At 48.5% G+C, this 13,429-nt stretch overlaps 1 protein-coding gene across 1 annotated transcript; it reads left to right on the top strand.

Annotated features, from left to right (window-relative positions):
* Positions 1–1,221: 1,221 nt before the first annotated feature.
* Positions 1,222–12,274, top strand: mfng (MFNG O-fucosylpeptide 3-beta-N-acetylglucosaminyltransferase). The gene is made up of 8 exons (XM_023814625.2): positions 1,222–2,236; positions 5,565–5,610; positions 6,088–6,190; positions 6,820–6,973; positions 9,223–9,308; positions 9,961–10,126; positions 10,627–10,712; positions 11,240–12,274. The coding sequence occupies exons 1-8, from the start codon at positions 1,874–1,876 to the stop codon at positions 11,289–11,291; spliced, it is 1,056 nt and encodes a 351-aa protein (XP_023670393.1). The 5' UTR covers positions 1,222–1,873; the 3' UTR covers positions 11,292–12,274.
* Positions 12,275–13,429: the final 1,155 nt, after the last annotated feature.

The raw sequence follows: 13,429 nt of genomic DNA, 5'->3' as shown, positions 1-13,429 counted from the left end.
CTACGTAGGGTGTGCCCAGGCTTCTCTGTTATTCCTGAGGGACCGAACTGGGGGATGTGGGTAATGGAGAAAAAAAGGGAAGCAGCTGGTAACTGGGACTCGCAGAAGAATGGCAGTAACCTGAGACGTCTGAGAACGGAAAATAAATAAATAAATGTCTTAATGAAGGTGGCGTTTTGTCCCGTTAATTGTAAGCCTCCTCAAACCAGAGAAGACTGAGGAATGCAGGAAAAGTCTCAGTTTAGCTGCAGAGTGTTTCTTCAGCAAAACATCAGCTTGCATTCATCATGCACATTATGTATTTATGCATGTATTCAAATATATTAATGAAAAGCTTTACATCATGAATGAATACAGCCTCATACTGAATAAACAGCAGCAGATTTGCAATTTTAATTCCATACACCCAAAAAGTTCACCTTTTGAGTTTAACATTTATCTGGGTGCGAATGACATTGAGTAATAGTGTTCCCGATAAATTCCGTTTGCCTCGCTGAATTTATTGCCAAAAAAAAAATCACGTTATAAACTGCGGCGCTTGGAAAAGTTATTTAAAAGAATGAAAGATGAGAGCTGGAGAACAATCATAACATTATTTTAGTTGCCTAGTAAACGTCTTGGTCCAAAACTGTTTATACAGCATACAAACTCCCAAATTACACAGAACAGGTACTTTTTACTGACATAGCTTAGAAGAAAATAAAACTCTACAGGAATTATAATGGTATGCATAAAGTGCATAATTTCTAATATATTTCTTGTCACGGAGTTATTCCCTGAGCCTTTCCCACGGTTTGGAGCAACCTGTCCGGTATGAATGGTCCGCCTCTGTGAAAAACTCAGCTTAGGAGAACATACAGGTGGATACAAAGAATCCTCTTTTATAAAGCAAAGCACTAACGTACGGCTTGACTTTCAAATTCAAAAAAGTTTTATTTTTCCTACCTATAGGGTCTCGTATCTTATTTATGTCAGGATATGTATATAGAGCTATTCTGTAGTTATATAATACGATTAGTGGAAAGTGTTTCATGAACATTTGGCAGCGTTGGAAATGTTCCGTGATTTTGTGAGGGCATCGCATAACCGATGCTCGACCGGACGTGTCCACCTGTCAGAGACCCGGCAGCCCCCGGCTTTGCGGCTCCGTCCGGCGCTGTCAGCGGCGGGGGGGGGGGCGGAGTGCTCGCCAGCCCGCTCCATCCAGAGCCGCCGCCTCCTTCCCCATACCGGCTGCGCGGCACAAGTGACAGGTAGGACGGTCTGTCACCGTTTCGACTGGCCAGGATCCGGTAACAGGCAAAGCGCCTTAATTATTGCTGGAGGAGGCAGAATAGCAGCTCATAGACATATAATAATGTATGGTGCAGGATAATTTACATAGCCTATATTACAGCGGCTGTAAAACTAATCAATTTCTAAAGAATGGAAACTGGAAATTGTGAGTCGAAATTAAAAGTCGCCACCATCGCCTGTCTCATTGCACTGACAAATAAAAGAAACTGGTCCAGTTATATGTACTGAATAGTATACGAATAATCCGATTATGCGCTTACGGTTTACAGTCGGTGCATGGTTTCCTTACACATTCATTATAATCTCTAAAACACACTTTAACGCACATTATCCAAAACAGACAATCGCACCTGGCAATTAAGTTGCCAGTGGAGTGTGCGCCAGCATGGCTTCTGAAACCCCGAGATCCGTTATCTATAATGCGAATTTATCGTTTTCTTCGTATTTCCTGTTTTTCGAGGCAGTTGTTTGTTGCGCTCGCCGTCGCGCTGAATCCTCAGCAGAGGCGGCGTGTTTCTCTCTAAAGGACGCGGCTGATAGTTGATTAAATTGATCGCCCGCGGTTGTTTCATTCGGGATGTTTATTAAGAATGCTTTCCGTGCCCTTTCCGGAGCCATATTGACCTTTTTTATAATCCTGCTCTTGGACTTACAACTGCGGACACGGAAACCCCCGAGGCCCTATGGTGCGTCTCTCCAAGGCGGCTTCGCGCATCCCCTGCGGAACGCGGAGCCCCACCCGGAGGGGATACCGGGTCTGCGGTGGGGTCAACAGGGCTGGGACAAGCCCCCCCAGGCCCGACGTAAGAACAGCTTGGATTCTGCCAGCTCAAACCTAGAGCTCAAAGACATCTTCATCGCAGTGAAGACCACCGGCAGATTTCACCGCACTCGCCTGGCTCTGCTGTTGGACACCTGGATTTCCAAGACCAAGGAGCACGTGAGTAGCCTACAGTTACTCCCTTGGAAATGAACTTTAATTATACACAAACTTCAAAATATCCAGGATCATGGTCACATCTGTATCAAACATTAAAAATACGGTTATTTGGCTCAGTCCAAAGTCAGCGCAAGTTTTACATGCCTTAAGTGACATTAAAAGAATATGAACACAAACTGAGTAAAGCAAGGCCTCTTATGTCTGAAATAAATATTGAACAGGACATCTGCTCGTGTACAAGTATATCTAATGAAAATGAAACTTGTTCGTCGAGGGAGGTGTTTCATATAGAAATTTAGTTAAGGGCAGAAGAATAAGTTAGCATTTAATATGTACAAAGAACACGAGTATCGTGATTTTTTTGGTCCTGCTTCTGGTATTGGTTGTAGCACAATGGTAATTTTACGATGTTTAAGGGGGTTGTACATTCTGCTTTTGAGGTAACGTGCTTTCTCAGGTCCCAGCCTTCCGTGTCCGTGATGTAGGGCCCACTGCCCGGTAACATTCCGCATGATCTCCTGGCCCGTTCTGAAGTGACAGGATGCTACGTGAGACAGCCTCTCCGTCGAGATGAAAAATAGCCAGTCTGAGTCATCGTACCGAATTCTAAGGCCACGCTACGGGCGTCTTGGCAGTCGTCTGAACGGACTGGCCGTCAGGCCAAAGAGAAGTGTGAGCCAGGCCTATCTGGGGGACAGACAGTCACGGTGCCCTCTCCCCAGCCTCCTCAGCGGGACACCAGGGGGCGGGGGTGAAGCCACAAGCTGGCTGAATGTTAGATACAGCAGCAGGTGTATTTGGGGCATCAGATTGGTGGCTTCCTGTTGTGTGTGTGCGTTTTTTTTTCACCAAGCTGTTTCTCTTTCTGTAGTCTTGCTCGGACTCAGAGTCTGCAAAGAGTCTTATGGACCATTTACCAGTTTGGTTGCCATCGGCCATGCCTTTGTTGAGCTCTTATTCATAGACACATCTTGTCTTAATTTTGGACCTAGCTGAATCTTAGGTCTTGTTGGGCCGGTAGATTTAGTCCCTTACTTAAACATTTTAAACTTATCACAGCAGTTGGGCTGTGATAAAGTAGGACTTGGTTAGTCTGGATATGAAGGTCTTCTGAGTTCAATGGACGGTCCTTGCTTAGCCCACAAGTCAAGGATTATAGCACAGAGCCATGGGTTATCTGCACAAATTGCTCTTGGTTCTTAATATCATCAAGCTGAGAGCACAGCAACGTGGCTCTAGTGCTGAAGGATAGTGTAAAGGGGCCTGGGTTCACTATTTTTCACTATGTCTGGGTGAATGTTTGAGCCCCCCCCCGCCCACTCGTAGGCTTTCGTGTGAAGGCAGGAGGAAGTTGCCACCAGGAGCTCAGCGTCGCACACAATGACAGAACGGAAGCAGTGCAGAAAAGGGGAAACCTACTGGGACAAAGCGAAAGGTCAACACCCACGCACGGGCTGGAATCGGGGGGGGGGGGGTTCCTGCTTTTCAAACCACTTTTGGATACGTTTAGATTTTAGTCCCAGTGTTTGATGCATTTGGGTAACAAATATGCTGATTTTGTTACGTGGCTCTTCCCTGTATGACGAGAAATAATGCTGAATATTTATTGTGCATGGTCCAAATTTATATTTTTACACAACGGCAGCATTTTATTCCAGTTTTTGCATGAATTTAGGTGTCAAAGAGGTGCTTGGTGTATGTGGGACTACATTACCCACAATCCTCTTTGTCTTTCTGCAGTGACTTCATTTGATGTCGTAACAGGTTGCTTGCATTTTGATGGTTGCTCCCTAATTTCCTGGAGCTGATTGGTGATTTTTTTTTCTCAGCAAGATCTTGTGGAGAATTCCCATCATTTTTGCTGGAATATGTATGAATCCATGAATCTGACCTCACTGGTGATCGATTAGTGAGCCTCCATCTCCCCAAGCAAATGTTTGTGACAATGCCAGTAAGGACTCTAAAGCCTAGCTCAAACTTCACTTTTCCCTAGGCGCTTTCGGGCTGCGGATGGTCGTACTCACAGAATCTAATCTTCATACTACATTTGGTCATGGTCGGTACAAGCATACCGCAATGATATTCCACCAGACCAGCAGGGGGCAGATACATTGCAGCAAACACAAATACAAACATGGTAGTGAAAGGGGTTAAACTATTTATGAACAGTTCTAGTTTAGGTTTAGGTGGCATTACGGTAACACAGCATACCGCAACATTTTCAGATCCCAAAAACAAAACTAGCTGGAAGACATCCCGGCAAATTAAAGTTAGAGATGCGGACCTCCGCACCTCCTACAACAGATCTTCTTCACCAGCACTTTTTTGGTTGCCGTTTGCTCTGTGACACTCACTGCTGCCACCTACGGGAAACACCTTGCTAATTCCCTTGCCCATGTGCTGTTGATGCCACTGATGCACATGACAGGTGCAGGAGTTTCCCGAAGGGGCGGCCTAATGATGGCCAGTTGCTGGCAAAATGTACCAAGGGCGACTGTGGGGGGGGGGGTATGGAATTGCAGTCGCTTGAAAACAAAGTCTTGGACTGCTTTTTGTTGCCAGTCCACCCCTGATGACGAGATGTGTCACTTGCCCTGTGTGCTGGCAGAGAGTGAAGTATGAATTAAATTGGCTTCATCGGTGCAACATGGAATTCTGGGAAGTCAGTCAGCCAACCTGATGACTTGGTGCCTGGTGGGTCTTAATAAAAGGTTTTTATAAGAAGTCTTTAGTGGACCACAGCTTACTGGGTTGATATGATCAGCGAAGGGTGGAATGTGCCTTTCAGCTTTTGACAAAAATTGTTTCTCTAGCTGCGATTCGAATGAGTTCGATCCAGACAGTCAAGCAAATTCTCCTCCCAGGACACACAAGAACACCCCCGTTCCCCTGCCCCCACCCACTAGAGGCTATGAGTGCCACCTAGATTGCATAGCTGTTGAGTAGAATCTACATACATAACAACAGCCTAAGACAGGGGTGTCAAACTGCAGTCCTGGGCGGCCGCAGCCCTCTGTAGCTTAGTTCTTTCCCTGTTCCACCACAAATGATTCAGCTCAACAGCTATGTGGTGAAGTTGAATCAGGTGTGTGAAACAAGGGGAAACCCAAAAATGTGCAGGGTTCCGGCCCCCCAGGACTGGAGTCTGACACCTGTGGCCTAAGAGCTTAGCAGAAGTATGCTGGTCGTTCTGCTGTTCTTATGGTGACCACCAGGGGGAGCACCTGGGCAAAGCAGTATCTGCCATTGGCGAATGTGCCAAGCTGGTCCTGCCGGACGCTGAATGCGACACCAGTGTTGATCAGCTCTCTTTTTAACCTTACCGCAGACCTACATCTTCACAGACACCCGGGATGAGGAGTTCAGCTTGAAAGGTAGGGCACCAGTAATTAAATATTCATAAGCACTGGGGTGCCTTCATCCTCTGTCTCCCTGGTCTGAGACGTGTCACTGTGAGTGAATGCGTGGGTGTGAGTGTATTTAAGCTGACCTCACCGTCTCTGTTCAGGTGAACCTTCTGCTGTGTGTCTGGCACACTCAGAGACTGATACAGGGGGGCAGATGAGAGGGCTGCTTTTCTCAATCACACCCATGACACTCTCGCTGTCCTTCTCCCAAAACTGATGAATCTGCTTGTCCTCTCCGCTGCTGCGGAGACCTGAACCCTAAACCTAACCCTAACCCTAACCCTAACCCCCCTCAACACCAAGGCATCAAAAGTCACATCTTAGTTGTAGTTTCTCATCTTAATTTTATTTTCCAAAGGCCAGTTTCTTGTTAACTGCTGCGCCACCTGCTGTCTGCCCTGAAGCATTGAATGTTAACCCCCCACCCATTTTCCCTGCATGCAGGGTTTAACATCATCATCACCAACTGCTCCCCCGAGCACAGTCACCAGGCGCTGTCCTGCAAGATGTCCGCAGAGTACGACACTTTCATGGCCTCCGACAAAAAGTGAGTCTCGCCGTCGCCACCCTCTGGTAGCCTGCCGTCATCACGCCCTTTCGCCACCGGCCCTGAATGTGCTTCGTCACTCGGGACTGTGGCCGTCCGACTCTGGGCTGATCTGAGGCGGCTTTATGTTTACTTATTATGTTTTGTTATCAAAATTGTATTAGCTTTTGTTTTGCAGGTGAAGCTTAAGATAATTGATAAACACGAACAGCATTATTGAAAAAGCAGCGTATAAAGGGTTTGCGTTTTCCACTTAATCCCCCTCCAGCAGTCAGGCTTTTTTTGTTCTGCCTTCGTTCCATTAATTGACAGCACATCCACCTGCCCCTAATGAGGCCTCACTCTGTCACATCTGCCTGGGGGAGGGGGGGGGGGTCTCCATGTGATTTTGATTTAAAACTGCTGGCGGCGTGAAATGAATCCAGCCCCAGGGTGTGAGATGCCCCAGGTAATTGAATGTGTGAATGTAAGTGTCCTGGCTGGATGCGTGTCGGAAAATGGGTGGATTATTCTGCATATACATCAAAATTGCTTTTCTGTAGTTATTATGGTACCAGCTTTTAGGAAGAGTCACTCCCTGACCTTGAATCAGGTACTTTACCCCCCCCCATGTCATGCCCCCCCCCCAGATGGCTGTGCCACGTGGATGACGACAATTACATGAACCCCAAGGCGCTGCTCCCCCTGCTGGCCGCCTTCCAACCCAACAGCGACATCTACGTGGGCAAGCCCAGCCTGGACCGGCCAATCAGAGCCCACGAGCTGCTGGAGAACAATCAGACGGTGGGTGGCGTGGCCCCTGCTTATTAGGTGTTGTGGCGGCCCGCGGTGTGGTAGGAAATACGAGAGCCCCGTATGGATCAATCCTGTGATTGCCGTCTCATCACCAGCTGATCTCCGCGTGCCTATCAGACGCCCCCAACTATGTCAGTGCGATTCAAAGCGGATATTTGGATTCCAGCTTGGTTATTTTTCTTGCCCTGTGATGGATAGACTGGGGGGCCTGCCTGTCTTTGGTTAGTCCCTCCAGGTACCATTGTTAGTGGTGCCCCTCACAGGAATTACAGATTTAGAATATAAATGGATAAGTCAATGGTACACTATATTACCAAAAGTATTGGGACACCTGGCTTTACACACACATGAACTTTAATGACATCCCATTCTTAATACATAGGCTTTAATATGGAGCTGGCCCACCCTTTGCGGCTATAACAGCTTCAACTCTTCTGGGAAGGCTGTCCACAAGGTTTAGGAGTGTGTTTATGGGAATTTTTGACCATTCTCCCAGGAGAGCATTTGTGAGGTCAGACAGTGATGTTGGATGAGAAGGCCTGGCTCACAGTCTCCGCTCTAATTCATCCCAAAGGTGTTCTATCGGGTTGAGGTCAGGGGTCTGTGCAGGCCAGGCAAGTTCCTCCACACCAGACTCACTCATCCATGTCCTTATGGACCTTGCTTTGTTCACCGATGCTCTGCCATGTCGGAACAGGAAGGGGCCATCCCCAAACGGTTCCCACAAAGTTGGGAGCATGAAATTGTCCAAAATAGCTTTGAAAGCTGCAGCATTAATAATTCCTTTCACTGTAACTAAGAGACCAAGCCCAACCCCTGAAAAACAACCCCACACCATAATCCCCCCTCCACCAAACATTACACTTGGCACAATGCAGTACCGTTCTCCTGGCAACCGCCAAACCCAGACTCATCCATCGGATTGCCAGACAGAGAAGCTTGATTCATCACTCCAGAGAACATGTCTCCACTGCTCTAGAGTCCAGTGGCGGTGGTGGCTTTACACCACTCCATCCAACGCTTTGCATTGCACTTGGTGATGTAAGGCTTGGATGCAGCTGCTCGGCCATGGAAACCCATTCCATGAGGTTCTCTACCACTGTTCTTGAGCTAATCTGAAGGCCACACAAAGTTTGGAGGTCTGTAGCTATTGATTCTGCTGACAGTTGGCGACTAATGCACACTGTGCATCTCAGCATGCCTTGTCCCCGCTCTCTGATTTTACCTGGCCTACCACTTCGTGGCTGAGTTACTATCATTCCCAAATACTTCCATCTTTGTTATAATACCATTAACAGTTGACTGTGGAATATTTAGTAGTGAGGAAATTTCACAAATGGACTTATTGCACAGGTGGCATCCTGTCACGGTACCACGCTTGAATTCACTGAGCTCCTGAGAGAGACCCATTCTTTCGCAAATGTTTGTAGAAGCAGTCTGCATGCCTAGGTGCTTCATTTTATATACCTGTGGCTACGGAAGTGATTGGAACACCGGAATTCAATGATTTGGAGAGGTGTCCCAAAACATTTGGCAATATAGTGTAACTTGCTATGTCATTTTCTGATTTACTTGGAGATTCGACAATAAACACACAGTGGTTCTGACTCTGCGTCTGTTGTGTTTATTGTCGAATCTCCAAGTAAATCAGAAGACAGCACTGCTGTGGCCGGGCCCCCACCACAATGTTCTCCCATCATCCTGAGTTTCCCCCCAAGCCTGAGTGTCACTTTCAGTCGACCTGATTAAGATGCAGGCCCCGGTTAATGGGGGCCACTGGGGAATTAGCAGAAGGGTGACACAAAGCCAGCTGGTTTGGTCTCCAGATGGACCGGCGAGTGCGCCGGAAGTCTGCCCCCGTGAAATGCAGTAGCTGGTACACGGGACAGCACCCCAGGGCTGTCAGGTAGCAAACGCCGTCTTATCCTCCAAGGGGGGTCCTATTCATTCCTCTCCAGCGTTCAAAGAGAAAGAGGAGAAGACGTAACAGTGAGGATATTCATTCCCTTTGTTCTTAGGATTTCTTTTCAAGTTAGCAGCCATCGAGGCCATGGGAATCGCTGTCCTCGGAGTAGGATTGTCTTAGGTCTCAGCCAGTTGGCTGTGGGAGGTTAATTGGTCATGGGCATTCTGCACGGTCAGGTGTGAAACTGGCTGCTGTTTCCCTCCTCACACACCCTAACCCTCCCTCACACACTTTCGTGAAAAAAGCCTTTTTCTGCACCCCATGTTTCCAGAGACAAGTGGAGTTCTGGTTTGCTACCGGAGGTGCGGGTTTCTGTCTGAGTCGCACGCTGGCTGAGAAAATGGCCCCCTGGGCGAGGTGAGAGATGAGCCGCTTTGTGCCTCAGAATTCCAGCGCCAGAAAGGGGCACACTGACACACACACACTGCCACACACACACTGCCAAACACACACCGCCACACACACCACCACACACACACTGCCAAACACACACTGACACACACACACTGCCACACACACACTGCCAAACACACACCGCCACACACACCACCACACACACACTGCCAAACACACACTGCCACACACATACTGCCAAACACACACTGCCACACACACACTGCCACACACACACTGCCAAACACACACTGCCACACACACACTGCCAAACACACACTGACACACACACTGCCACACACACAGTGCCAAACACACAATGCCACACACACACTGCCACACACACTGCCACACACACACTGACACACACACTGCCACACACACACTGCCAAACACACACTGACACACACACTGCCACACACACAGTGCCAAACACACAATGCCACACACACTGCCACACACACTGCCAAACACACACTGCCACACACAAGATAGACAGACATAGACACACACACATACTAAAAATGTTCAAATTAAAATCCCTCTGACCTGGACCGGTAACTGGGTCAGTTACATAGCCTGTTAAATCATAGACAGTCTGCCTGTCTGCACTCAGTGGCCCCAGGTTCGAGCAGACCTCGGCTGCTATCCGGCTGCCAGACGACTGCACGGTGGGCTTCATCGTGGAGCGGAGACTGGGAGTCTCTCTGGTGCACAGCCCCCTGTTCCACTCTCACCTGGAGAACCTTCAGCTGCTCTCGGCCAGTCACATCCCTCGACAGGTTAGAGTCGCCGCGGGCCCATGTCACCAGCCACTGGCTGGGAAGTCTTTGATTAGCTCAGGAAGTTACCTGTAATGGCTTTACTCGCCCCCTCTCATTGGTCGGCAGGCTCACTCAGAGGTTCTCATTGGTTCTCCTTCTTGGCTTCTCTGAGTCACTGCTTAATTTTCACGAATCTTTGTAATCTCACAGACTTGTGCTTATATAGATCAAAATTCAATGATACACACTCTCACTTTGTCACTCGTGCGCCACACCCTCGATGTATATCTGGCACTCATTCATGCATCTTTCATATTGACATTTTTGATCACATATTGACTCACCTTTTTTCGACACTACAAATGGCTCCCATAAAAGATGCGTTGAGGGCGGAGCCGCTGCTCGCCTGCGTTCTGCGTCGGCTGCGGGTGCTTACAGGCGCATGGCTGTGAAATTCACTGTGGGCTGTTGTCAGTGCTGGGCCTCTGAGGGTGTCTGTACCTCACTGTGATCCAAAGGTGACTCTCAGCTACGGCTTCTTTGAGAACAAGATGAACAGCGTGGAGCTGAAAGGAATCTTCTCCGTGGATGACGATCCTTCTAGGTTAGGCCCGGGTCCTTCACCCCTATTTACTTATATCTTCTCATGCTCACCCTCATTGGTTGTCGTACTCACTCATTCATTCCCTCTCTCACTGTCATTGGTTCACACTGTTTTGCTCGCTCACTCTGATTGGTTGTCATGTTTTACTTCACTTGCTCACTTTTATTGGTTCCTGCCTTCAGTGGCCCCATTGGACCTTCATTTTCCTGTGCCGCCTTCTTTCCTTGTAATTGCAGTAGAATTTGCTGGAACCCAGCCATCTCCTGTTACATATAAATGCAAAATTCATTCTTGAAGACACTAATATGTTTTGCTGTATCTCGGTAATGGATTTTAGCAGCAGACTTGTAACACTATAATGGCGTTTTTACTAGCGAGAAGCTTATCTGCACCATCTGTAGGTGGTCAGACTTAAGGGGCTTCTTCTCCCGACCAAGAGGAAGCCAGACCATTCAGGGAATAAAATAGATGCTTTTCATTTTAATCATATCCATGGTAGTAACTCTGTGACCTGATGACATTTGCAGATTCAAGACTCTCCATTGTCTGCTGTACCCACTGACAAACTGGTGTCCCTGACGTGTACCCACCAAACCTGCCCGGGAGGGGGACTGGAGAAGGGCAGTGTGGGGGGGCATGATGGGGCAGGGCTGTGATCGATGTTCCAGAACTGTCCCTGGTGTCCTCTGCCTTTGGAGCTTCTGGAATGCTGAAACGGAGAACCTGCAGTTCAGCAGAACTTACCCTGGGTTCCCTCTCCAGGCAGAGAGAGCTGTGCGTTGGCTGTCAGCTGAGCCCTTCGCATGCACGTCTGTCCAGGATGGGACAGTGTAGCACTCGCTGTTCGCTTGATCCAAGCCTGCTATGATCCTCGCTCGTCTGCTGTCTTTGACTGTGTCGTGAGCCTGGACTTACTGCTAAAGGCAACGAGGCAGAAAATTAGCATTGATAGGGACTGAACAGTGGAGAGGTGTGAGGCGCTGTGCATTGTGGGACAGTGGAGCATTATGGGAGAGCGTAGAGCACTATGGGAAAGGATGGAGCAGTGTGGGGTAGATGTTCTCCACATCTGATGTCATTGTTCCCTAATTATCATTACCATCATTGAATGGGCCTACTCCCTCAAAAAGGTTAGACAGCACAAGACCCTGACGCCGAGTCCAGATAAATAAGGATGATTATTAGTGACACGGCTCTTTAAGAAGAGGATGCTGACTGACTGATATCTCGGCTCAGTAGATTGGATTTCCTGGTGCACTGTGAGGTCACCTCTTGGAGCTGGACGTCCCCGGTTTTGGGGTGACCCAAGGTGTGACCGTGCAGTTTTTATACATGTGAAGGTGATCTTCTCTTCTGTGACCTGCATCAATCCTGGATCATGTCCTTGACATGTCACACCCGCCGCACTACAGAAGCACATTATGTCACGATGATGTCACAATGTCTGTGAAATGAACACATTGTTAAGAATTCTCGCATTGGCACTAATCGTTTGTAACGCCTGTGTGCAGCTGATCAGTTAGTAACTCACCATGCTATTAAACTGTGTTGTTTTTTTACCATGCGAGGCTGCTGTGTGTAATTTCATCGATTCGTCTTGGGTGTCGTTCAATGCCAGCTCAGTGGACCGAGTCCGAGCTGGTAGTGTCCTCAGATGGTGACTCGACCTTCAGTTCTGTGAGGTGGGTATGTCTGGCTTCAGCACCGCTTTCAAACAGCCAGCTTCGCGTTTTGCTTCTGATCATTTTGCAGTGAGAATCCCTCTGGCTGGCAAACGGTGAGCTGACAGGACAGCGTTGTTTAATACGAGGCGGGACGGGTGGGTGGAACATCAGAAAGAAAAAATGAAGAGACCATGTCTGAGGACAGGAAGATGAATGAGGTGGGAGAATTCAGGCGCTGGGGTTACCGGCTGAAATGAAACCCAACACACAGGGTTTCGATGTTTTCGGGGACGAGGGATGGGCAGAGCCTTATTGCGGATTCATGCAGCTTCTCCCCAAAAGTCTTCACGTTGCTGAAATATGTGGAGATATTTTTCACGAAAACTGGACCTTGGCTGTGCTGGGAGGCCGTGCAAAAGTCATGACATCGATACGTTACTTAGAGTCCCGCTGTGCAGCCTACCCAGCCCACCCCCAAAGCGCCCCCATCTGGCCGTTATTGAGGCTGCAGGCTGGTGGCTCATCTAAGATTGAAAGCAAAGGGACTGAAAAGCTGAAAAATGGCGTGAAGGGACCCCCCCAGAGCAGCAGCGACACCCCAGACCGGATCCACAGACGCCCCCTGTAGGTCAGAAATAACACTCAATAAACGAGAGATCAGAGGAGCTCCTGGGTGGGCGTTCTTAAATTAGGCAACCAAGCTGCCGTGATTAGCTACAGGGGCAATGCTAGGATTTTTGCAAATTGGGGGCATAAGAGGGGCCATAATTCATACAGGGGGGCAACCTTATCATTAGCCAGTGATATGTTTTGAATTGGTGAGTGATGGGAGGGGGGCTCCTCAGGGTCCAAACAGGTATCAGCTGTGGCCCCACCCCTGATTGGCTACTTTAGCGAGAGTTTTGGGAGGGAGGTGTGGAAATGACCTTGAAATGTGGGTATAAGTCCGATATCAAGTAGGGGGGGGGGAGTGAGTATGGTTTCTAACAGTGTGGGATGGTAGGTACCAGTCTGTCCGCACTGAGCGCCATGTGGAGGGGGGGCGAGTGTGGA

The sequence above is a fragment of the Paramormyrops kingsleyae genome, chromosome 5, assembly GCF_048594095.1.
Source record: "Paramormyrops kingsleyae isolate MSU_618 chromosome 5, PKINGS_0.4, whole genome shotgun sequence".
Taxonomy (NCBI): Eukaryota; Metazoa; Chordata; class Actinopteri; order Osteoglossiformes; family Mormyridae; genus Paramormyrops; species Paramormyrops kingsleyae.
This window is presented reverse-complemented; position numbering and strand designations above follow the sequence as displayed.